Source organism: Arvicanthis niloticus, chromosome 24 (genome assembly GCF_011762505.2).
Source record: "Arvicanthis niloticus isolate mArvNil1 chromosome 24, mArvNil1.pat.X, whole genome shotgun sequence".
Taxonomy (NCBI): Eukaryota; Metazoa; Chordata; class Mammalia; order Rodentia; family Muridae; genus Arvicanthis; species Arvicanthis niloticus.
Window position 1 is genome coordinate 38838463 of NC_133432.1, and position 25878 is coordinate 38864340.

Below are 25878 nucleotides of genomic sequence, written 5' to 3' on the forward strand. Positions count from 1 at the left end.
GGGGGCAGAGCTGCCACCCAAGATCTGCCCAGAGGACAATTTTTGAGAGTCAGCTTGTTCCTTCTACTGTGTGGGTTCTGTGGATTGAACTCAGGTCACTGGGCTTTGCTGCTGTGCTGTACTCATGTGACCATCTTTCCTATGTGGTCTTTCATCATACCTGTGGCAGCATCTTTAGCTATGTCCTTCCAGCTGGGTGGTGGGCTGCTCGCATTTCTGTCCTTTCTCACAGGATGAGGCTCATTCTACTTTAGAGAGAAAGCCATCCCACTCTGGGAATGTGTCACTTAAATCGTACGTGCTTCCTTGCTACACCAGCGACTGTGGGGTTGATGGGAGGGTGCAGAGAGAGTAAGCATCCGGGAGGAAATCTAAAGTCGTGGCTAAGCTGCCAGAGGGAACATTGTGAGTGGATACTCAGTGACATGGCTGCCTCTAAGCTACCAGAGGGCAACCCTGAGAGCTGAACACCCACCTTTACCAGGGGCTGCAGCTCTGAAACAGGTGCTCATGTTTGTGCAGCTTACTAAGGACGTTGGAGGCCACGTGAGCCCTATGTAATTGTAATTGTGAGCCAATAAAACTTTATAATAACAGATGGTGGGCTGAGTTTGTGCCAGAATTTGCCCTTGATATAGCAAAGCCGACTTCACAAAACTTTCAGGGTTCTAGTAAAGTATAGTAGATCTTCAAAGTAGATAGGATTCGTCCGAGGACTCTTTCTTCCTTTCGGCACCCAAAGGTTGCACTTTAACAGTGACTCAGAACATGGAGTCAGCCCATGGCTTACAGAACAAATCTGCAGTCTGTTCCTCCCTGCTTCCTTCCTGCCTTCCTTCCTTCCTTCCTTCCTTCCTTCCTTTCTTCCTTCCTTCCTTCCTTTCTTAAGAGTTATTTTTATTTATATATACCTCATGTGTGTAGTATGTATCTGGACTCACAGGTGGTTGTAAGCCTTTCGATATGGGCAATGAAGCCAGACCTGGGCCTTCTGCAAGAACAAGTGCTCTAAACTGCTGAGCCAGCTCTCCAGCGTCAGCTTCTTTACTTTTGGTCAAGTTTCCCCGCTCATTTTTCTTTCTCTCTTCGTGTGTGTGTTTTGTGCAAGTATATATAGTATGTGTGCACTCTGTGTGGCGTATCTGTCTCTTGTGTGTGATGTGTCTGTGACTCAGTGTGTGTATTTATGCATGTGGTGTGTATCTGTGTTTCTATGTGTTGTGTGTCTCTGTGTATATGTCTGTATGTTGTATATCCATGGAGAGCAGTTATGCTCTAGAATTTTCTGTTTCATTCCTTTCTTGTTCTACCCCTGAAGGTATCTGTGGTAATTATGGAACCTTAGAGACAGGGCTCCCCTTGAGCCCTCAGCAACTACCCTGGGCTTCTGAAGTTGCTTATCTGTCCTCTTCTGCTTGGTGACTCATTCAACTGGAATGAGAACTGAGTTATCCACCCACCTCCTGCTACCTGGCTCAGCTCATTTGTTTCTCCTCATTAATGTCACATGATGAGCACAGGAGTGAAGAACATTTTCTTTCTCTTCTATACCCTGCACCTCTTAAAACTTTGCCAGCCCAGTTCTCTGCATGAGAGATGAGTGATGGAACTGGTTTGGAATTTTGGGTCTGATGATTACAGTCTTGACCAAGTTATTCCCAGGCAGCATGGCCTTCCTCCTAATGAGGTTTGTCTTTGGCTGCATGCTTATCAGAGGTGTGTGCCCCAATTTATTTATGTCTTATCCTAATAGATCTTTGGAGGAATGCCAACTCTTCCTCCTCCTCTTCCTCCCCTTCCTCTTCCTCCTCTAACTCCTCTTCCTCTAACTCCTCCTCCCCCTCTTCCTCCCCCTCCTCCTCTACCTCCTCCCCCTTCTCTTCCTCCTTTTTGAGACAATGGCTGGCCTCCAACTTCTCATGTAGCCAGTGTAAATGAGGATGGCCTTGACTTCCACACTTCCTGACTCCATCTTCCTATGCTGGTTGACATGCAGGTGCATCAACATGGTTTATGTGGGGCTGAGATGGAAGCCAGGGCATCATGCATACTAGGCAAGCTTTCTACCACCTGAACCACCGATCCATTGTTGCTCTCCAGCTCTTTTTATGAAGCTGGGAGTGGGGGAGATGCAGGAGGAGACACACCATAGGAGGGAAGGCCTTTTGTGTTTGCTCATAGACATTAAGTCTGTGGCTCCATTTAATTCTAATGAGCCTAGGTGGTCTGGAAAATGACTTAAACCATGAAAGTCCCTTCACTGCCACTTGTTTTTGACTATGCTGGATTCCTCAACAAAATACCCTACTGTGATGGGATGGATAAGAGGAGATGTTTTAGAGACAAATGGTTCTGTGTTCAAGGGCTAGCTCTGTGTTGTGTGACACAAACAAATGCACCGAGGACAGATCAGTGAAATGATCCCACTCAGGTATGGCTTAGTGAACCAGTGGATTTATTGAGGTTACTTATAGAAGTGTGGGTCACCAGAGGGAAGCTCCATCATCAAGAAACTGGCTCCAGCATGATAGCCACTCAGAAGCTGCATCCCTCAAGCTCCCTGTTGGCTGGTTAGAGGGCTCCCCAGAACGCTCATTCCCAGATCTCTGCTTTTTGTTTTGAGACAAGGTCTCAGTGGTGGGAGCTTAACTAGAACGTACAGTGAGGGGCTGGGGCATGGCTCAGGGGTAGCTCAGGGGTAGAGGCTCTGCTGCAAATCCCCAGGTGAGGGGTTGGGGACCTGGCTGAGTAGCAGGCAACTGGCCACCAAATCATCAGTTGGAGTCTATCTTGAGCTACATGAGACCCTGTCTCAAGAAAACAAAACCATCACCTCTACTCTGCCCATAAATAAAAATGGAAACAAACAAAAAATTAATTTTCAAAGCCTTCTGCTTTTTGCTCCCTCCACTTGACCTGAGCGGGAGCCTAACTGTGATGTTCCCACCTGGGATGCACCTGCCCAGGTGTGCAAAACTCAGCTAACCATCTTCTCTTCGCTTCCAGGAACTGCACCTCTGTGTCTCCCGGAAGCATTTTGCACTGGAGCGGGGCTGCAGGCTGCGAGGGCTCTCCCCAGGAAACTACAGTGTTCGAGTCCGGGCTACCTCCCTGGCCGGAAATGGCTCCTGGACAGAACCCACCTATTTTTATGTGACTGATTACTGTAAGTCTCCATAGCAACCTCAAGTGATTGGGTCAGTGCTTGGTGCTGTAGGAATGGTAGAACAGTTTCGAGAATGATCCTAATGGAAGGTATAGGTACTTTAACTTTGGGTCAACCAGAAACTGCAAAATGACCAGCCCTGGCTCTACCAACAATTCACATCCTCCTCACCCACATAAAAATATGGGCATGCCCATACTCAATGTGTAATCTCAGTCTGGGAAGATGGAACTAGGCAGATCCCTGGGGCTTACTGGCCAGCCAGTCTAGGCAGTTGGTGAGATCTCTGTTCGTTGAAAGATGCTGCCTCAAAGAATAACCTGAAGATCGAGGAGGGGTATATGAGAGGGTTTGAAGCTGGGTCAGGGAAATTAGAAATGATATAATTATATTATAATCTTAAAAAGAAAAGAAATAAACAAGTGACTTAGCACTCAGGAGTCAGAGATAGGCAGAGTTCTGGGCTAGCCTGGTCTACATGGTGAGTTCTGGGTTAGTGAAGGGTACATAGTGAGATATTCAAAAACAAAACAAAACCTACAAAAAAAGACAACATGGAACATGATAGAGAAAGATACATAATGTAGATGTCTTGGTCTCCATAGGCAAGTAGTACATATGTGTACACACACACACACACACACACGTGCACGCATGCACAAACACACTAATAATAGAAAAGAATATGTACTTTAAAATCATAAATCATTGAGGTGGATATGATTAAGAAACATTGTATACATGTATAAAATTGTTAAATGATATTAAAAATTCTAAAGGAATTTAAAATTATAATTTTCATAATTTTTAAGAGAACCCTTTGTCCTGATTCTAGCCTCCCTTCTCTTAAAGAACAAGGGAGGAGGTGGGGACACACAAAAGCAAGTAACCAGACCACTGTCATTTCTTGGATCTCATTCAACCATCAGCATGTACAAATACATCCTGTGGGCTAGGGGCCAGCAGGTGCAAGGAAACAGTTTGTTGTCGATTCACAGGGAAACTCAAAGTAGAGTCTGTCAGGACAGAACTGGTGACAGGAGTCATGAAGCAATAGCCAAGACTTGATCTCTGGGCTGGGAGATGGCTCAGTCAGTAGAGTGCTTACATTGCCCGGGAAGCCCCAGGGATCAGCCTGTCTCTGCCTCACCAGTACTTTGAATGTAAGTGTGTAACAGCATGCCCAGGTTTTTTCATGTTTTTTATGTGGGTCTCCAACTCAAGTCCTCGTGTTCTACAAACATTCTGTTGACTAAGTCATCTCTCACCACTTTTTCCTTTCAACTTCACATTTTTTAAACAAACAAACAAACAAATAATAAACCAACATGAATCCACTATGCACCATTGAGTTACCATTATATGTGTCAGGTGTGGGGCCATCTACTGGAATATGAGGAGCGTCTCACTGGCCATGTCCCTGAAGACTCTTCCTCTCCTAGCAGGCATCAGTTACCAATGGCTCCCACATGCTGTGAGTTCATGTATGCAATGGCCCTGTCTTGCTTGGAAATATCCTAGGAGTTTGCTTTATAGCCCAGGGTGGCCTTGAACTCATGGTCCTGCCTCAGTCCCCACCCCTACACCAGGTGGTGCAATAACAGGTGTGACCCACATCAGCTTGCATTTAATGATGTAATTTTTTTTTTTACCATCAATTCATGTTGATGTTAAACATGTACCTTCTTATTCTGTTGCAGTAGATGTCCCATCAAATATTGCCAAAATTATCATCGGGCCCCTCATCTTTGTCTTCCTCTTCAGTGTTGTGATTGGAAGTATTTATCTATTCCTGAGAAAGAGGTAAGCAAGGTGGTGTGCTGACAAGTGGATAACAACCAACTCTCTTGGGGAAAAAAAAACAATACCATAAATATTGAGTTAGACAGAGCTAAGTTTCTTGTAAGTTTTATTCATATTGGATATGCTGCATTGCAATTAAGGTAATAAATTTACTGTATAATATTATAATATACTCTTTATTACAAATTCTCTTTGATTCATTGATTCTCCATACATGCTTCCATTGATTAATTTTTACCCAGCTCTTAGTATCTGCAACCAACTTAGCGTTGCAATTGATGAACAAGCATAATTCAAACGGCAATCACTTACTTTCCTGATGCTGTGATAGAATACCTTGACAAAAAGCAACTCTGGTGAGGAAAAGTTGATTTTAGCTTACAGCTCCAGAGGGGAGACAGTCCACTGTCAAAGGGAAGGCCTGGCTACAGGAGAGTGAGCACAGTCCTTCACAGTTCATCCAAACACAGGAAGCAGAGAGAGAATAGGAAGTGGGTCTTGGGTGCAGTATCCTCAAAGCTGGTCCTCAGTGACATACTTCTTCGTCCAGGCTCCACCCTCAAGAGGGCCTTCCAAACAGCACCCCCAGAGGCGGCCAGTGTTCAGACATGTTGGGGCATTTCATGTTCCAACCATCGGGAAGCATAAACGTGGTTTATTTTCATTGTTTTACTGATTTAGCTAGCTTACACAATAATGGGCTTCATTGTGATATTTTTCTACATACATATCACTATACATCCTTATACATATCCTTCTTTGTTCTCCCTCCCACATCCTTTCTAGAAGGTATCTCCCTTCTCTCTCTCTCTCTCTCTCTCTCTCTCTCTCTCTCTCTCACACACACACACACACACACACACACACACACACAGATATGAAAGAAGCACACCATTCTGTCTTTACCCCCATCATGCTCTCTTGTCCTTTTCCCTCCTGGTCCCCATCTACCGTCATGTCATTTATAGCTATCTTTGTCTTGCTGTGTCTAGATTATTTTGCTTGACGTGGTAGCTTCTAGTTCTGTCTTTGCTCTGTTTGTTCTTTGACCATATAGCCAAGGTTGACCTTGAACTCGTGATCATCCTGCCTCAGCTTCCCACATACTAGGATTACAGGAGTGTGCCACCCTGCCCACAGGTATGCATTAGTATCCCTGGCTTGATTGCTGTTGCTTTTCTTTCTTTCATTAAAGAGTCAGACAAAAATTAAGTAAGGCATACATGTTTGAAAACTACAAGCAATGCCTCTGGCTAAAAAGGTAAATTTTAAATAGTGGCAGAACAATTTTTTTTCTGTGTCATTTACTGTGTCATCATTGTAGAACTGACATTCTTTTACATTCAGTCTGTTTTATTGTTCTAGGGTCCTTTCTGTAGCTATGATAAAACATTCTCACCAAAAGAACTTGGGGAAGAAAGGGTTTATTTTAATTTACACTTACCGGTCTCAATCAGGGCATGGAATTAAGTAGGAACTTGAAGCAGAACCCAAGGAGGGAGGCTTGCTTGCTGTTTCACTGTCTGGTTCATGCTCAGCTTGCTTTCTTATACAACCCAGGACCACCTGCCAAAGGATGATGCAGTGGGCGGGGCCCTTCTGTATTGCTATTTAACAAAATCGCACTCTCATAGATACGTCCACAGACTAATCTGTTCTAGGCAATTCTTCAGTTGAGGCTTCTCCTCTTAGATCACTCTAGGTTGTGTGGGGTTAACAATGAAGGCTAGCCAGAACACTAATTGACATTTTTTTTTGTCCCTCACTTTCTCTAATTTGGACAAAATGTAGAACAATCCATTCTTGATTTGTAGTGTTTGCCTCGTTCTAGTGTCCAGAGTGCTATGGGATGTTCAAGATGCTGCATCTCTCTTTTTCTCCTCTAGGCAGCCAGATGGGCCAATGGGACCACTGTACGCATCTTCAAACCCCGAGTACCTCAGTGCCAGTGATGGTGAGCACCACTTCCTTCTTTGTGGGAATCCAGGACCCAGCCCTTGGTTTCCTTTATCATCACTGCTAAGTCAGATCTGAGGATAGGCTAGCATCACAAGGAGGAGGGAAACTATCCCAAAGAGGATGGAGAAGCCCCCTTGAGTGATGAGCTTGCCCATCTGCTACTATGAGATATTAGATCTGTTGTCTAGACCTGTTTGGGTAGGTTGATATCACCTCCTTGGGACCTCAGGCTGGAATGTGAGACTAAAATCCTTGTGCCAATAGCCATAGGATTGTGTGAAAGGTCAGGGCCAAAAACCAACCACCAAACTTGTCATTCTTACTAAGAAGGTAGGAGTTAGAAGCCATGACAGCATGCAGAGAGATGAGAATTAGAGACAATAACGTTGAAGAAATGACTCAGTAGGTGAAATGTTCACTGCCCACACTTGTGGACTCGGTTTGACCCATAGTGCCTGTGTAAAAAGCTGTGATGTGGACCTGTCATTCAGGCACTGGGCAAGCAGAGATGTGGGGCTCCGTGGCAAGTCAACCTGGCTTAATCTGTGAGCTCCAGGTTCAGTGAGGGTTCATGTCTCCAAAAAGGAGGTGGAGAGTGATCAAGGAAGACACCTGGTGTCAGCCTCCATGTGCATGAGCACTTAGGTGTACCTGCCCATACGTGCACGCACAGACACAAATGTCCATACGCACATACACACAGACAAACGGAGTGAAGATAGAGTGGGCGGTTAGGGGCTGGGTGAGTGCTGAGGAGACATTTGCTGGTGGAGGTAGTTGCATATTAATCGATGCTTATGGTAGGAACTTAGGTTTGATACCCATACCACTCCTAACTGGGCAGTGAGTGGCCGCTAGAGAGAAGGCATGCCTGTTTTTCAAGAACTTTCTTATATGATAGTCTCTTCTTTAAAGTACCTCGTGTAGTACAATCACAGTTTGACTTTCAAGGCATGAATGTATTTGATCTGTAGGCTGTTGCCTTGGATAGATAACATCATTTACTTGTGTTGATTGACAGGCTGAGTGGTTCCAAGGAGTAGCCACAGCTACAGGTTAAATCTCTTCTTATATGTGGTGTCTTTCCTGGTGCCTTTCCTCAGCACGCTCTGTGGGTTCCTAACAGTAAAGGTGGCCTACAAAGCATCTTCTTGCTGAGTTCTAGGGACCAAAGAGAATCAGAAGGCCATGAAGGAGTCCAGAGGTTAGGGACAGAGAACCTACCATTTTCTAGGAAGAGCTGCTAGGCATTGTAGACATTTTCCCCAGTCTATTTTAACCTACACCCTTCCCCCCACCATTCTATTGGTACTTGGTGAAACAACTCCAATGGGAAGCGTCTAAGTTATTCTTGGTAATTACTGTGACAGAATACTTGACAAAGCAACTTAAGGGAAGAAGGCTTGATTTTGGCTCACAGTCGGAGGGCACAGTCCCTCATGATGGACAAGTCTTGGCAGCTGGTTACATTGTATCCGTAGTTAGGAAGCAGAGAGTAGCGGATGCTGGTGCTCACACTTTTCCTTTTTATTTAGTCCAGAATTCCAGCCTATGGGATGCTGTTGCCCACACTTAGGGTGCGTCTTTCTACTTCAATTAGCTTAATCTAAAAACTTCCTTCATAAAAATTCCCTAAGGCTTGTCTCCTAGGTGATTCTAGATTCTATGACATTCACAGTATTAACCATCTCAGGAATAGGTATCATCCACTAGCAGGGATCTGGAATCAGACAGGAAAGATGGGGATACAGCATCATTTTAGTGCTTCCTAGGTAGGACCCTGACCCAGTTGTAGCTCATCCTCTAGCCTCTGTCATCTTTCTGATGGTGGCAGACGCTTGTCCTGTTCTGTGCTGTATATCCAATGCCCAACAGAAGTCTTGAGTCACAAAATGAGTAAATATATGTATGTAGATCAAGAAAAAATTGTGGTGGGAGGTGTCTGGGGGCCCTTAAGAGGTTGGCTGACAATACTGTGTAGATAAGTGAAAAGTAGTGTTTCCGTCTTCTGTGTACGTGCCGGACGAGTGGGAGGTACCTCGAGAGAAGATCACCCTCCTCCGAGAGCTGGGACAGGGATCCTTTGGTATGGTGTATGAAGGCAATGCCAAGGATATCATCAAGGGTGAGGCAGAGACCCGTGTTGCGGTGAAGACTGTCAACGAGTCAGCCAGTCTTCGAGAACGGATCGAGTTCCTCAATGAGGCATCAGTCATGAAGGGATTCACCTGCCATCATGTGGTGAGTCTGGGATGGGGCAAAGACTTCCTCTCATGCTCCTTGTTTGTTCTGCCTCCACTCCCAGTATACTGGGAGTTCCTTTTACTTCCTTGGTCTTAAGGAGCTTCCCTCAAGGATGGAAATTCAGAAGAAATTCTGAAGAAATGGCTAAGCATCAGCTCCTAAATGCCTTGCTCTTGCTGACGCTGAAGCAGATTCTTGACCTCCCTCTTAGACAATCTATCGCAGGGAAGACAGTACCCAAACTAGTAGGCGCATGTTAGGAGAAAAATGCTGGGAGAAACTGAAAAAGAGGGAGGAAGAGGATTGTAGTATATTTGAGTAAAGTCTTAAAGGACTGAACCATGTGTCCATGGGAGGGACCAGGTTAAGGAGAGCAGGAAGGGCAAAGTCTGAGGGTAGAACATGGTTTATATACTGAGGAACATTAGGGGAGTGAGGTTTGCCTGGGATGTTCTATATATGAGTGGGGGTTTGCTTCCTCATACTAGGGCTGCCCATGCTCCATCCAAACACGGGGTGACCTGTGTGATATAGGCACCAGACAGAGAGCACACTATGAGTTGAAACAAAACCTGGACCCTTTTCAAATCACCTTCATGCTTATTCTGCAGGTCCGCCTTCTTGGGGTGGTATCCAAAGGCCAGCCAACACTGGTAGTGATGGAATTGATGGCTCATGGAGACCTGAAAAGTCACCTTCGTTCTCTGCGGCCAGATGCTGAGGTAAGCTGCCTCTAGGCCCCTAGCAGGGTACCTGATATTAAGTACTTAAGTATACCAACCTTGACAAATGCAAACCCATGTTTTGACTTCAGAATAACCCTGGCTACACCCCCAACCCCTGCCCACACACCCTGTAAGAGATGATTTACATGGAATCAGAGTGCTAATTGCAACCCATGTTTTGACTTTAGAATAACCCAGGCCGCCCTCCCCCTACCTTGCAAGAAATGATTCAGATGACAGCAGAAATTGCTGATGGCATGGCATACTTGAACGCCAAGAAGTTTGTGCATCGGGACCTGGCAGCTCGAAACTGCATGGTTGCCCATGATTTTACTGTCAAAATTGGAGGTGTGTCTTAGAATCCTTGAGAGAAAGAAAGAGAGAGAGAGAGAGAGAGAGAGAGAGAGAGAGAGAGAGAGAGAGATTGTGTGGGGGGGTGGGGGGGGGGGGGTGTATTATAGGGTGTGGGTGGCATGGCAGATTCTTAGGTCCTAAATTCGGGTCCTTATGCTGCCTGAAAAATACTTTTCCCCACTCTGGGCATTTACCAGCTCAGAAAGCTAACATTTCTGTTCTAGTTTCCTTTTTGTTTCTATCAAAAATAAGTAAGTAAATAAATGTAACAACTTGGGGAGGAAGGACTTTGTTTCACCTTGTAGCCTATCATTGAGGGAAGTCAGGGAAAGACCTTAAACTAGAAACCATAGAAGAATGCTGCTGGCTGATTTGCTCTGACTTATACTTAGCTAGCTTTTATATATAGCCCAGGAGTCTCTTCCAAGGGAATGGTGACGCCTACAGTGGGCTTAGCTTTCTAATATCAATCAACAATCAAGACATCCCCCCATAGACGTGCCCATAGGCCAGTCTGATCTAGGTAATTCTTCGGTGGAGGCTTCTGTCTGGTGACTCTAGCTTGTGCTGAGATGGCAGTTAAAACTTACGATAAAACTTAGTAGAGGTCCCGACAAGACCAAAGGCTGAGTCAGAGAATGCAGAAGAAAGAGATAGCAGAAGCAGATGCTGAATGCCTAGATTGCTAGTTGGAATGTGTGGATAGGATGGGTATAAATGGACTCAAGGACAGTGGCCTGTGAGGTTAATCTGAAAGCCAAGAAGCGGGTATGTAAGAGCTTTGTAAGCCGTAGGATTTGCCTCTCCTCTACAAAACCAGTGAGAATCAGGAACAGGCAAGGTCCCAAAAAGATCCCAAAACACTCCCCCCACCCCCAAACACACACATTAGTTAAGGAAGCAAGTAGGGAGATGAGCCTATGTATGATTCCAGGAGATATTTTTCTACATAACCATGGGAGTCATACAGGAATATACCCAAGGACATCAACTTGCATGAACTATATGAAGGAAGATGGGACATGATTCTGTATTTATGATCCTATAGACCTTCAACATTAACAACATGAAAAGCCCCACAAAACCCAGATGTGACAGTGCATGCATCTGGACACTTAGGGGGATAGAGGCAGGAAGATCAAAAACTCAATGTCATCTTCAGCTATGTAGCAAGTCCAAAGTTACCCTGGAATATGTGAGAGCTCATCTGAAAGAAAGAAAGAGAGAGAGAGAGAGAGAGAGAGAGAGAGAGAGAGAGAGAGAGAGAGAAGGAAGGAAGGAAAGCAATGAGAACCGGAAGGAGTATGTTTCTATTCACATAGTGGCCCTTGTGTAGAAGGATGTTGCCAGGTTGGAAGATGTACAGGGGAGATGTGGAGGTGAGCCTAGATTGTGCAAGGGCAATGAGAAGTGAGATGGATTAGAGAGAGAGAGAGAGATGTAGACAGAAAGGCTTGCTTGCCCAATGTTTGGGAGTGTCAGTAAGAGGCAAGGTCAAAAGAAGACCGCAAGTTTAGTTGAGCGAGCAGCAGATTACCTGGGAGAAGAAAAAGGGTCTGTTTGGGACATAGGGGAAGGAGTAAGTGGGAAGGATGACAGCCCCTATTCTCCATCCACCCCTCCCACACACCTCAAGGATGCCCTCTTGGTGAGTTTGCCTGCCACCCATGGGAGCTCTAGTGATGCTTCGAGGGGCGGAGCACTCAAGATGCTGGGAGGATGACCTGAAAAACCTGTGCACTGTTTGTTGTCAGACTTTGGAATGACAAGAGACATCTACGAGACAGATTACTACCGGAAAGGGGGCAAGGGACTACTGCCTGTGAGGTGGATGTCACCTGAGTCCCTGAAGGATGGAGTCTTTACTGCTTCTTCTGATATGTGGTGAGTTATGCATAGGTGGGTGGATGATGGTGCAGGGCTCGAACTCCTCCAGGTGTCCCACTGATATGGCCATCAGGAGCTGAGAGAGGAAAGCCAGCCTTTCACAGAAAAAAAATGAAGGTTTGTCTATCTGGGCTCTCTTAGATGGCTACCTTTATGTATTGATTGAGAATAGTCTTACAAGAACTTCTTCATGAATTATAATATAAATCAATGTGTGTGTGTGTGTGTGTGTGTGTGTGTGTGTGTGTGTGTGTGTGTGATGGGGGGTTCCGTGCTACAACATATATGTGGAGGTCAAAGGACAACTTGGGAGTCAAGTCTCTCCTCCCACCACTGTGTGGATCCTGGGGATTTACCTCGGGCCATCAGGCTTGGTAGCAAGTGCTGCCCACTGAGATCTCTTGATGGCCTGCATATCCAGCTCTTTATGTGGGTTTTGGGTATTGAACTCAGGTACTCATGCTTTGGTGGAAAGGCCTTTGCCAACTGAGGTAACACCTCGCTCCACCACTTGTTCTATTAATTGGTCAACAAAGTTCTAGTGACCCAAAAGAGGTATGAATGAATGTATTTGCGATAGAGACTATTGTGTGTTTATTGTTGGCTTCTTTGTTTACTGCTCCCAATTGTCATTGGCAGGTCCTTTGGAGTGGTCCTTTGGGAAATCACTAGCCTGGCTGAACAACCTTATCAAGGCCTGTCTAATGAACAGGTGCTGAAATTTGTCATGGATGGAGGTTATCTGGACCCCCCTGATAATTGTCCAGAGAGACTGTAAGTATAGAAAAGACCTGGAGCATGTGAGGATTCACATATTACATGTTTTGTGTCTGTACATGTTAGGTACATATGCGTGGGTTTGGTCTTATGCCCACACATGTTTATATAGCATGCCTTTACATCCAGGCTTGTATTTGCATATTGCATCTTGGATGCCCTCTTTCATTGTCACATGTGCCTACATATGTGCTTATGTTTACATATATGTATGCCGTGCATGTGCCATGCAGTCTACTTGCATACATTTGCATATCAAATCCATTTTAAAGATTTATTTTTATCTTAGGTATATGAGCGTTTGCCTACATGTGTGTTCATAAGAGATAGACTTGGTGCCAAAGGACACTAGAGGAGGGTGTTAAATCCTCTGGACCTGGAATTACAGGTGTTTGTGAATCAATACATGGGTACCAGGAACTAAACCTTAGTCAAATTCAAGAGAAGCAAATGCTGTTAACCATTGAGCCTTCTCTAGCTCCTTAAATCTTTTTTTTTTAAATGCACTTATGTATACCTGTGTGTACATATGTGTGGCGGGCATCATCCTTAGAAATACTGTTCATCTCCATTGAGACATGACCCTTTATTGGTGTGCTGCTCACTGATTCAGCTAGGCCGGCTGGCCAGCCATTGAGTCCCCAGGATCCCCTTTCCTCTACTGTCCTGGCCCAGGGAGTGTAAATGTGTTCATTTGTTTTGTTTTTTTTTTAAATATTTATTTTTATTCTACTTGCATTGGTGTTTTTCCTGCATGTATGTCTGTGTGAAGGTGTTGGATCCACTGGAACTGGAGTTACAGACAGTTGAGAGCTGCTATGCAGGTGCTAGAAATTGAATCTGCGTCCTCTGGAAGAGCAGCTAGCGCTCTTAACCACTGAGCCATCCTCTGCAGCCCCAAATGTGTACATTTTTTTAAAAAAAATTTTTTTTTATGTAAGCTCTGAGGATCTAACTCTGGTCCTCAGGCTTGAGGGGTGAGCATTTTCCTTGACTAAGCCACCCCTCAACCTCACATATCAAATCTTTATAAACATATTTGTGTTTGTATCTGTCTCCACGTACATGCTTGGATTTGTCTTATATTTTTATTTATCTCTTTATATTCAAAATTTTCTGAACATTGCCTGATCAGGGCCCTCTCCTAATGAGAGCAGTTTGTGACTGGTTGAGAATTGGGGAATTTATTTGTCATGATTTGTTTTAATTGTCAACTTGACACAGTCTAGAATTGTCATTGAGGACTTGTCTAGACAGCACGGGCCCATGGCATGTCTAATGGGTATTGTCTTGATTATGTTAGTTGATGTCACCCACTGTCACACTGTAGATGGCACCATTTCCTGTGCAGAAGGTCCGGAACTCTATAAAGTAGAGAAAGCAAGCAAAGCAGGCATGCATGCAGTCATTCTCTATCTGCTCTTGACTGCATGTGATGTGACTTTAAGTTCCTTCTACCCTAACTTCCCCACCCTGATGGACTGCAGCCTGGAAGTGTGAGCTAAGATCAACTTTCACCCCTGTGTCTTTTATGGGGGCATTTTATCATCATAGCAATTGGAATGGAAATTAAGCCCCGGGGCAGAGGTTCACAACCTTTCCTTAAAGGTTCTGTTGTAAATAGTGACAACACAGTGGCCCTGTGTGGTTGAAGCTTGAATCTAATCATAGGCATCGCATAGATGCTTCAATGAGGCCATATGTAGTAGCTATCACTGCTAGGATATGCCTAAGAAGTTCTACTTGAAATAGGAGAGATTCAACCGTGGCTCGGATCTTAGAGGTCTCAGTCCACGCTCACTGGGCTCCACTGCTCCTGGTGTTTTCTTTTGAATGACTGGAAACTCGATCCCAGTATTTAGTCCATGGAGCTGTACCTGCCAAGGTTCAAGGATGCCACCCTGAAGGGGCTTTAAGCCTAGAATAACTGTGGGGTACTCGTAAGCCTCTGCAAGTGAAACACACCAAATGCCGAGGCATCAGAGACAGGGGATGCACTGTGATAAATGATGCACAATGTCTGCCCAGTTTCTGTCCTTTCAAAAAAAAAACAAAAACCAAACTCTGTTGCCACAGTGAAACTCGACCAAAAGCCATCTAGGGGAGGAAGGACTTAGGTGGTGGGCTAGTCACGTTCCATCCTGTGTCAAGAGCTGAGAGATAAGTGTTAAGAGAGCGCCTGCTCTCAGATGGCGCTCGACACTCTCATGAAGTTTAGGAGCCCCTGCCCAGTGTGTGGTTATCCAAGAAGAGCTGGGGCTTCCCACATTATTAACAATCAAGACAAAACCCCAGAGTTATATTCATAGCCCAACCTAATCTAAACTTTTCTCAGTTGGGGCTCTTTTCCCAGTTGACAGCTTCTTGGGCCCCATTATGTCAGTCCTCCTTACCCATCTCTTCCCTTCCCATTCTTTCCTTTCCCTATTTTTTCTTTTTCTTTCTATTTCCCCCCTTTCCCCCTCCTCTGCCCTTCCTCTTTCTCCACTGAGCATTTTCTCTTTTTGCACTTTTTATTTAGAGACTCTGGTCTCACTAAGGTGAAAGTCACTCTAACCTGACAGACCTTGAATTTACAGTCCTCCCACCTCAGCCTCCAGAGTAGCTGGGATAACAGGCATGCACTACCATGTCTGGCTGGCTTGCTTTCCAAAACCATCTTTCAGACCCGCTAGAATTGTTGATCCAGCCTTGACTACCATCTGTGCATACAGCCAGAGCAAGGCAAGGGCTCTCACTACTTATGTGTGGTCTGTAGTGGGGCAGTATAGGAAAGAGCAACCTGACTGCACCTTGAAACTTACCCACCCTGGTTTCTGCCCCCACAGCACTGACCTGATGCGCATGTGCTGGCAGTTCAACCCCAAGATGAGGCCAACCTTCCTGGAAGTCGTCAACCTGCTCAAGGATGACCTCCACCCCAGCTTTCCAGAAGTTTCCTTCTTCTACAGCGAGGAGAACAAGGCTCCTGAGAGTGAGGAGCTGGAGCTGGAGTTCGAGGACATGGAGAATGTCCCCTTGGATCGCTCCTCTCACTGTCAGAGAGAAGAGGCTGGGGGAGGGAGGGAGGGAGGGTCCTCTCTGAGCATCAAACGGACCTATGATGAACACACCCCCTACACCCACATGAACGGGGGCAAGAAGAACGGGCGTGTCCTCACCCTGCCGAGGTCAAACCCTTCCTAACAGCACCTTCTTGGGGAAGGATTCTTTTCTTTTCTCTCTTTCTTTTTTAAAACTCTTCTGTAGTTTGACTGCCTCCAGGAAACTCAGGATTATCAGGACTCTACCCAGATGTGAAACTGAGCTCAGAGATAGTTCATACACATTTCTGTTTGTCTTTTGACCTGAAAACACACAAGCGTGATTGCCAACCCTGCGAGTCTGTGGAGGGCTAACTGTGAACCTAGAGGGGTTGGGCTTTCCGTACTCCCTTCCCTGCCCCCACTGTGTCAAACCGAGATTTTATTGTTGGTGGTGTTGTTTTCCTCATAGTTTGGAAGAATGCACCTGATTTTACAGATATTTTTCTCTTTTTGCTAGTGTCTGAGTTATAGTTAGTTATCAACGACAGACTTTATTTATGGATAACAAGTCAGAAAGCAAAGAAGAAACAGACAGAAAACAAAACAAAACCTGACCTACAGAACCTGGTTCTAGAAGTACATGCTTTGCAGGGTTGGGCTTTGAGAAGGGTTTCATTAATCTGAGAGAAGGATTTTAGTTTAGTTTAGTTTAGTTTTTTTCCTCATTCACAAAAATCAGTTCCTCAAATTGACCAATAGCTGCTGCTTTCGTATTTTACTTTGGGAAAGGGTGTGTACTCCTCCATGTGTGCTCATCTGCACACCTGTGTGCATTTGTGTGTGTGTGTGTTGTGTCCAGGTTAGAGATCACAGGGTGGGGTGGGGGGCTGTGTGTATGTAAAATATTCTCTGCGACTGATGCTTGGTGAACTGGCTCATGAAGCTCCTGCTGCTGGGAGTGTGTGACCTCATATTGTCCTCTTCCTTTTTATTAACTGAGAGTCTGTGCCGTCGAGAGAGCCTTCTCAGTCACGTCAGAAGTCTTGCTCAGGTGTCTTCTTCCCCTTCCCTTTGGTGATGTTTTCCAAAACCAGAGGGAGGATTATTTGGGATTATTTGGTCTGGATTCATTCAGGATCTTTGGAAGACCAAACAATGCAAAGGACACACACACACACACACACACACACACACACACACACACACTGTAGAAGGAAGTAAAGCAACAATTTTGAGAATATATTTGTAACATATTTAAAGTTTATGGAATCCCTGGCATGAACCTAATAAGTTATTATTTCCTTGGGAGCAGGGCAAGTGGTGGGTACATCTGCCTGTGTGGGGAGACAGGACAATGTGTGAGTGGCCTCCGTGTTTGGTCTTTGAAACACATCTTTTTCTGGGAATTATACCACATTAGCTGCTAGCCCTTTAGGACTCGGTGAGTTCTTGTGGAGTTTGTGGGTAACTGGATTTTTGACTGGTTCAGATAGTGACACTGACTGGATGTTTCTTTCTTGGATACACTGGTGGTTACCTGGAGCTGAGATGGCCTTCCAGAACACCCGTGTTCATCTGGTTTTCCTCTGCTTGTGTACCTCACTTCTTCAAGGCCTACACTTTGCTCAGTCATTGTACAAACATACTAAACTCAGATCCCAAAGACCAGTGACACAGATGGGCTTTGAGAACACTAAGCAATATACAAGGCGGTGCACCTTCCGATCCCTGTTGGTCTCCTCCGCCTTTGGGGCGTCTGGCTATTCTCCACACTAAACTCCCACAGCTGCTCTTGGTGCCCAGGGACCTCAGCTTGGGCCAGATGTAGTGCCTGAGTGTATTTCTCAGGTGCTTATGTTTCAGATTCTAGAGACTAAAGTCTGGAGGAGAAAACATCAGAGACTTTCTTCTCACCATCAAGAACTTGTGAAAGGACATGGACTCACAGCTTCTCTTTGCATAAAACCACAGCTGCTCAAGCAAAAGAAATAACTATGGTGAACTCAAAATCCTCCCAGAGGTTCTTTCCTGCGTGCATTTCCCCACAAATATCTGATACCTTCTTCTCCCCTAGGAGATGTGAGATAAAGACACACTGGCCACCCCAAAACCCTCTTGATTCTTGGTTGAGAACACAAGTAAACATAAATCCTGGTTGCCAATTGCTGTCAAATTTATATTGGAAAAATTGTAACATGTTAAATGTTACCAGGGAACTCAATGATTGGTACAAGAAGCAAGAGTTACAGTTACTTTTACCCAAAACACTTTGTAAATAGAGGTTCTGCGCATCAATGGAAGACACCATAGGTCTGGATGTTTTTTGTTTGTTTTCCTCTTCACAGTAAATTTGTAGTGATGCTATACTAGCAGAAATTTTCACACCTTTCTAATTCAAAAGGTTTTCTTATAGTACCGGGGAAAGTATTTATTTTAATATATAAAATCACTCTTGAAAATCACTTTTGTAAAAAAATGGTATGCATGTAAATTTTTTTTTATCAAGGAAAAATAAAAACAGGTGAGTGTGGGTCATTTTTTTTTCCTTCTTCTCAGTACAGTCTACCTCAGTGTCTTATTAGGATGTGGTTCAATAACAGATGTTGAGGCGTCACGATTCTGGCTGAATCATTCTTGAAGTTGGGGAGCTGTGTACCAGTTGATTTTTTTTTTAAGTGCCAGGGACTAAGAAGGATTTTGAAGGAGAGAAGTTGGGACTAAAAAGCCAGAGCCTTCCTGTGAACCCAGAGTCTTCTTGTTGCTAATATTCTTCTGAATATAACCTCCTTATAAAAACCCATTTGTTGGCTGCACACTCCTCACACGAAAGCCACACTTCAGGTTATCATGATTTAGCCTCTTTTTGAGGCCCCGATCTAAAGCCTTTTGGTGAAAAGTGGTTGTTTCTTTTACTGATGAGGCTGTGAGCCAGCACCTTAAGATGCCACATGAAATCCCCCCAGACCTTGATGCAAAGAGAATCTGGGTTCTCTGACCATTATTTCTTACCCTGTTTAGACCCATGAGGCAGTTTGTGGGCACCTCCTACACAAAGGCAAGGTTATTTGGGGGAAATCTTAATACAAAACCTATCACTTTCCTGAACATATCTCAAACAATAAAATAGGAACGCTATGCTGGGGTTTGGTTGACTTCAAGCTGACACTGTTTGGCCTTGTGAAAATTTGAGAAATCTGGAAATCAAGGCAGGGCCCTTTGCCATACTATTTCACTTTAGGACACTGTCCTTGAAAATTTGCTCTTTTCCATCTTTTCTAGAGAGGTGCACCAACTTGAGTGACCCTACCAAGGAGGACTCTACTAATTTCGTTTTGATATCAACTGTTGCTGGGAAGGAAACAAGTAGCTACTTGGGTCATGAGACTCATTTTGGTTTCAGATGATGTTAGCTTTGTAAGAAAACAATCTTGAGACCTGAAAGTCATGGTTACCCTGGGAGTTTGTAGTGATGGGTGAGAGAGAGGAAAAAAGCAACAAAACCAAGTCACATGGATACTTCTTGTGTGTTTTGGAAGCTGTCTCGTTTTAAAACTACTTTTATGATCATGGTGAAAGCCATGCAGTTATTTCTTCCATGATAGCAGCAGACATGTTTCCTATCTGGTTCAATGATGTCAAGTGCCCATCAGGAAATGTTCATGTACTTAAAGCCCTTCTAAATGTTTCCCTATCATTTGGAGCTAGCTGGAAGAAAAGAGCCCTGATGGCTTTCTGGATTTAGGCTGAGCACAGTTTGGGAGAGTGTGGAGATCGGCAGGAAGAGATGAGTTGTATTCTGTGGTAGCTGGGAGTGGTGCCACCAACACAAGCAAAGATTGCCCTTCCTATCTATCAGGACAGACATTCTACCATGCAGAGTGATTATTGGGTTAAGGACTGTAATTTTATTTGAAACCCACCATAACACTGGCCAGTGGGCAGGATCACTGTGACAGTCTGGTCCATACTGGTGATCTTGGCAAATGAATGATGGTCATTCTAGCAATGGTTCTTCCACTTTATGGTAGATGGATGTATTCTGGATTCTAGCTGATGAATTCTTGATAACATAGGCTCTTCAAAAATTATGGTTTTGTCAAACATGGAAAAAGAATAGTGCTGATTTTGTGTAAATGGCGCACATAGCATGCAGTCATTTTAGAAAACCTTCCAGAATGTTCCTCAGAATATGAATTTATACAAGAGGTGAAGTTGGGGAATAGGAATAACAGATTATAGCTTGCTGTTTAAACTACACAAAATAATAAAATAGTCTTTTAAGAGGCCATGACTGAAGGCATATGCATCCTCAAACAGTACTCAAAAAACAGAGATCAATGATTTCAGCTAACTTGATACCAATCAGGATACAGAATCAGTCTCTGGTCAAATTCTTATCTGTATGTGGGCCATTTAAAAAGCAAACAAAATGAAAAAAAACTTGTTAAAAATGAGATCATGGTCCTAGGACCCTTGTTATTATTTGAGAAGGAAGGAAGAGCCCTCAAATGTGTGTGTGTCCATTCACATGTGCAGAAATGGCTTGTTTGGTCCTTATCCTTTGTATCAAAGTTGCTGCTCCTTCCCCCTTTATGTGCCGGGGTGGCTATCTCCCATGTGACAACAGTGTGGGATCAAATGTGCCACAGCACTGCAGAACATGCAGAAACACAAAACCCACCCAAAGCACAGTGACATTTTCCTACGAGAGCCAAGTAGCATCATGTACAGAATATGCCTTTTTTGTGGGGGGGGTGGGGGGGGAGGGGAGGGGCTGAAATTGTTCTGCATGTATAATACAGGCTAATTACGTGTTTATATTAAAATTTGGAATAAATTATCTTGAAACTATTTTTTGTGTAGTATCCAGGTTGGTCTGGGTGGGGCTGTGGCTTTGAGTTTTGCAATATTAAGGGAAAGCCTCTCTCTCTCTCTCTCTCTCTCTCTCTCTCTCTCTCTCTCTCTCTCTGTGTGTGTGTGTGTGTGTATGCAGATACACATGTGTGAGTGCTCATGTGTGCAGGTGCACATGTGGATATGTATGTATGTGAGGGTAGAATCCAGAGGATAGCCTCAGGTATGGTCTTCCAGGTGCTGTCCACCATTATTTTTGAAACAGGGTCTCTCATAGATGTCCAGCCAGTGAACTCCAGAGATCTGCCTGTCTCTTCCTCTGCCTCTTTAGTGCTGGAGTTATAAGTACATGCCACCATATCTGACTTTTTTTTTTTTTTTTTTAAAATGTTGGCTTGGGGGTTTAGACATTTAAAAGGGGCTGACAAGTGCTTATGGCCACATTATCATTCAAAATGTATTTAGTCCTACTTCAGAAGAGCACATAGTAGTCTTTTTACAATCTCAAGACTCCTTAAAAACCCAAAGTCTCTTCTGAAATTCATGCAATCTCTTAACTGTAATGCCTGTAAAAATCGAAATAAAAAGGCAGATCCCATCCTTCCAGCTTACAATGGCATAGTGTGTACACTACCATTCCAAAAGGGAGGAAAGGAAATCTAGCAGGGAAATATTGGATCAAAGCAAGTCCAAACACCAGCAGGACAAAACTTCAAATTCTACATCTCCATGTCTGAATGTCTGATTGTCAAAGCAATCTTCGGATCTCCAACCTCTTTCAGCTTTGTTGACAGCTCTCTCTCTCTCTCTCTCTCTCTCTCTCTCTCTCTCTCTCTCTCTCTCTCTCTCTGGCTGGTTCCACTTCCAATCTGTAGCCTTCCATGGCAGGTTCTCTCAACTCTGCCATCTCTTACATTTTGGGATCTCTAGTAAAACCCAGATGTCACCTTCAGAGCCTCATGAAATGACCTGTGTTTGTGGTCTTCTGAAGAAGAGCCTCAGTGGCTCTTAGTTATGGAGGGAGATTCTACAATTCATTTCTTGTATCCTGGACTAAAGCAGAACCACATGGCTCAATCTGCCAACTTCTGCTACTTGCTGGGACTGGAGCATGGCCTCCACCTTCAATTACGGTTGCATCACCTTTCCGTGGTTGATGTTTTCCTTTTCTGCCTAAGCTTCCCTTTAATTTCATCTCACAAGTTGGAAGAATAGCTGTGTAGGGTGTTGCCCCAAAGTCAGCACTTTCTTATTCCATTCAGCATCAACCTTTTCTTTAAACCTTTTATCTGCTTAGCGTTGGACGCAGCTCCGACATTACGTTTCCTGGTGTCCCTTCTCTCCTCAAACTGTATATTTTGCATTTTTCCTCACCCAGCTTCTTCCTTTTCCTTATGGATCTGCACAAAACTGGCCACTAAGAATCATTTCAGCACACTCCTGAAAAGGTAACACAGGCTGTCTCCTGATTTCCTCTGTCAACACCATTAATTCAAAAGTTTTCAATTTAGCTTCAGGCAGATTTTTAGGACAAGGACAAAAAGCAGCCACATTCTTTCCCAAATTATCAGAAGAATGCTCTGTAGGTCATTCAGTAATATTATTCCCCCTGAAACCTTTTTTGAGCTGGACTCCCACAGTTCAAATTACCGCCAACACTGTTTTCCATGCTCCTACTAGGATGGACCATTAAGCTCCTCCTACAGCATCTAAGCATTTTTCCAGTCCAAGGTCCCAAAGTCTTCCATATTCCTCCAACAAACAGCATGGGTAAGCTTGTCACAGCAATACTCCAGTTCCTGGTCTTAGTCACTGTCAAGAGGCACCATGATCAAGGCAATCTTATAAACGAGTTCTCTTAATTGGGGGCTTGCTTACAGTTTCAGAGTACATTATCACATCAGGGAGAACGACAGCATGCAGGCAGATCCAGAGCTACCTCCTGATCTATGGGCACACACGGACACACAGACACACAGACACACAGACACACACACAGACACACACACAGAGAGAGAGAGAGAGAGAGAGAGAGAGAGAGAGAGAGAGAGAGAGAGAGAGAGAGAGAGAGAGAGAACGAACCAGCACCAGGCAGGGCAGCCGCACACTATACATGCTATCCTTACTATGGGAGCCCCAGCCAGTTGGCCTGGCTGCTGTGGTGTTGGGTTGGTCAGGGAGCGAGAGAGCAGGGCAGACAGTGGAGAACTGAGGCTAGTCTGGTGGCAGTGGCAGAGAGTGAGGGGCAGCGGAAGAGTCAAGGGGGCTGGGAACCGGAAGCAGAGAGCAAGCTGCAAGAGAATGAGGGGGGAGGGGGAACGCCCATGGATAGCTGGCAAGAGAGTTGTGAACGTTTGCTTTTAAAGTGCCAGTAAGTGGCCATTTTGAGTTATTGCTTGGTGGGTGTAGGGGTCAAATTTAGCCTGTGAATTAGACCGGGAGGCATGGTGGCGAAGACATTCCCTTCCGGGTGAGGGTAGAAGCTATCGCCTCATTCTGGCATCCTGAGGACAAATGAGGTAGCTATGAGGTAGCTAGAAATGACAGCCAGACAGATCATCAGGTCATCATGAAGTGAACTTGGCGACTGAGCTCAGGACAAGTGCCCTAAGCAATGGTAGGAGAATGGGTCACTCAGGCCTAAGGTTTCGCAGCAGTGATAAAAGGAACCGACTCAGCGGAGAGGGGAAAGAATCTCACCCAAGAGAAAATGGAAAATGTCATAGAAGGAAGGGCCAGTGTGAAGGGCAGTCATAAAGACTGTGAATGCCTCCCTCCGCAAGGCACCTCAAGGCTGGGAGCTCAACAGCTCTCCCCTGGGACTATGGGGTGGGGTACCACTTTACCAGTGTTTGGATGGATTGGTCTATCAAGCGGTCTGATATGGCTGGAGTTCTATATGGTGGTAGGAGATGTGAACCTGCGAGTTTCTACTCTGTGTCTCACAGCACCAAATTACACACACATACACACACACACACACACACACACACACACACACACATATCGCCAGGATATGTTTGATAGAGGTGCAATATGGTGGAGGAGGGAAGGGTGCCTCTGAGGGCCCAAGCTGAGATCCCTTCCCCCTGAGGTGCCAGCCATGTGATAAATATAGTATTGAATAGAGTTTATTTAGGGCATGGGAAGTGGAGTTGAGAAGGAGGGGGAGGGGGGAGAGAGGGAAGAAGGAGGAGGAGGAGAGGTCAGGCCAGGAACACATGGGGAAGGGGAGAAAGGGGTCAGGAAGAGAGAAGGGGCAGAGAGTAAGGGAGTAAAAAGGAGTACGTGTGTGTGGGGAGAACAGCTTCTTTTATAGTAAGCTAGGCCTACCTGGCTGTTGCCTTCTAGGCTCTGTCTAGAAGGAGCTATCACTAAGGGATGGCCGATTGGAGTTAAGAGCAGCTCAAAAGAAGAAACATAGTAACAGCTCGGGGTTATCAATAGGAAAGGAGACTCTAATAGCATAGAGGGTAGCATAGCTACCCAGTTCTTGTGCTGTTTAAAGTTTATTGTAAATATAAAGGTTGTGTGTGTGTTTTAACCAGCAACTAAATGGTCAAAGGCAGGATAGATATATTTATAAAATAATTTATATAATTATAATATATTATAATATATTAATATTATAATATATAATTATAATATTAATTATAATTTAATAATATTGGGATTAAATAATTTTTATAAAATAATGTTACCTCAACATCTGGCAAAAACTCACTTTAAAAGAAAATTAATTTCAGATCCCCAAATGCAAAGTACACACTGTTCCTTTAAGATTAGAAGGTGAGAATTGGTTTTTAGCTGCATGTTTTTTCCTCAAGCTGCACTGTTTGGGTTTGGGACTAGGACAAAATTTGTGCTAATTTGGCTTGCATAGTTTTGGGGTTCACACCTTATGCTAAGACACAGCTGTGCTCCCCAAACTGAACATGCAGCAGGCTCGGACTTCAGCCTGAGGGCTTCTCAAATGCTGCTCTATGTTGCCTTGGAGATGTAGCTTCATCTCCAGGATGCTAAAAGTCCCTGCTGTGCAATGAAGCAGGCAAAATCATTATACTCAAAGCATAGAAAGCAAGGCTGCATGCCTCCCACAATCAAGAAATTGTAGAGTAAAATAAATTAAGATGTCAATGATACCTTAAACAACAGGTTTCTTTCAACATGGGCTCCATGGGAATACTGAGACTGTTTAGCGTAGCACATGACACATATGCTGGCCTGAAAGAAGCTTATACAGGAAATAGAAGGGAATTTTAATAAAGTTAAATTATAGGAAAAGATATTAATTTAATTTACATAAAGAGGAAGGGGATATAAGTACATTTATTTATCCACAGAGCTCTTAATCTCCATAGAAGGGAAAACAAATAAAAATTGTTTTAAATGTTTTTATGAATAGAAGGGAGAAATAAATGGAATTTTCTTTAGATGTTTTTAAGGAGGCATGGGTGAATAAATAAATCCAGGCCTTTGATCTCAATGCTTAGGAGACAAAGGCAAGGATAGTTAGGTTTCTTGTGAGTTTGAAGCCAAACTAATCTACAAAGAAATCCGGGCCAGCTTGGGCTACACAGAGAAAGGCTATCTCAATAAATAATAATAACTGTCTTAAATAGTTTTAACTGTTTGACGTATGGAAATGAAGGTGGTAAAAACTCAGCAGTTTTTTTTATACGTAACCCTCCTCTCCTGGAATTCACTGTTTATATCAGCCTGGACTTGAACTCACAGAGATTCCTCTGGGTCAGCCACTCAAATACAAGCCATGCCTGGCCCTTCTGGCTTTTAAAAATGCACAGTGTCCTGTCTATCGGAATCTTACTGTTCAATAATACATCAGAGTGGCCTGCCCCTGGCTACTTATGACCTGCCTATCAAAGCTCCTCCATGCCTGCTCCAGCTCTGGTGACTGACTAGTCTATTCTCAATTTCCATGAGACTGGTTTAACTTTGTTTTGTAAATTGTGTGTGTGTGTGTGTGTGTGTGTGTGTGTGTGTGTGTGTGTATGTGTGTGTGATGCATGTGCCATGGTGCACATAAAAGCCATAAGGCCATTAAGCCATTGAGCGTAGTTTT

General features: G+C 44.3%; 1 protein-coding gene across 3 annotated transcripts in view; it reads left to right on the top strand.

The window, feature by feature from the left end:
• Insr (insulin receptor) overlaps positions 1–18476 on the top strand; it is a 126236-nt gene extending 107760 nt beyond the window's left edge. For 2 of the 3 annotated variants that reach the window (XM_076923818.1, XM_076923820.1), the window contains 9 exons: positions 3007–3166; positions 4867–4969; positions 6856–6923; positions 8925–9169; positions 9784–9894; positions 10086–10245; positions 12006–12135; positions 12778–12912; positions 15744–18476. In XM_076923818.1, coding sequence (XP_076779933.1) covers positions 3007–3166; positions 4867–4969; positions 6856–6923; positions 8925–9169; positions 9784–9894; positions 10086–10245; positions 12006–12135; positions 12778–12912; positions 15744–16101 — 1470 coding nt within the window. In that variant the 3' untranslated portion in view covers positions 16102–18476. The remainder of the gene's footprint in view (positions 1–3006; positions 3167–4866; positions 4970–6855; positions 6924–8924; positions 9170–9783; positions 9895–10085; positions 10246–12005; positions 12136–12777; positions 12913–15743) is intronic. The other variant, XM_076923819.1, reaches the window with a different exon arrangement.
• The last annotated feature ends 7402 nt before the right edge of the window (positions 18477–25878 follow it).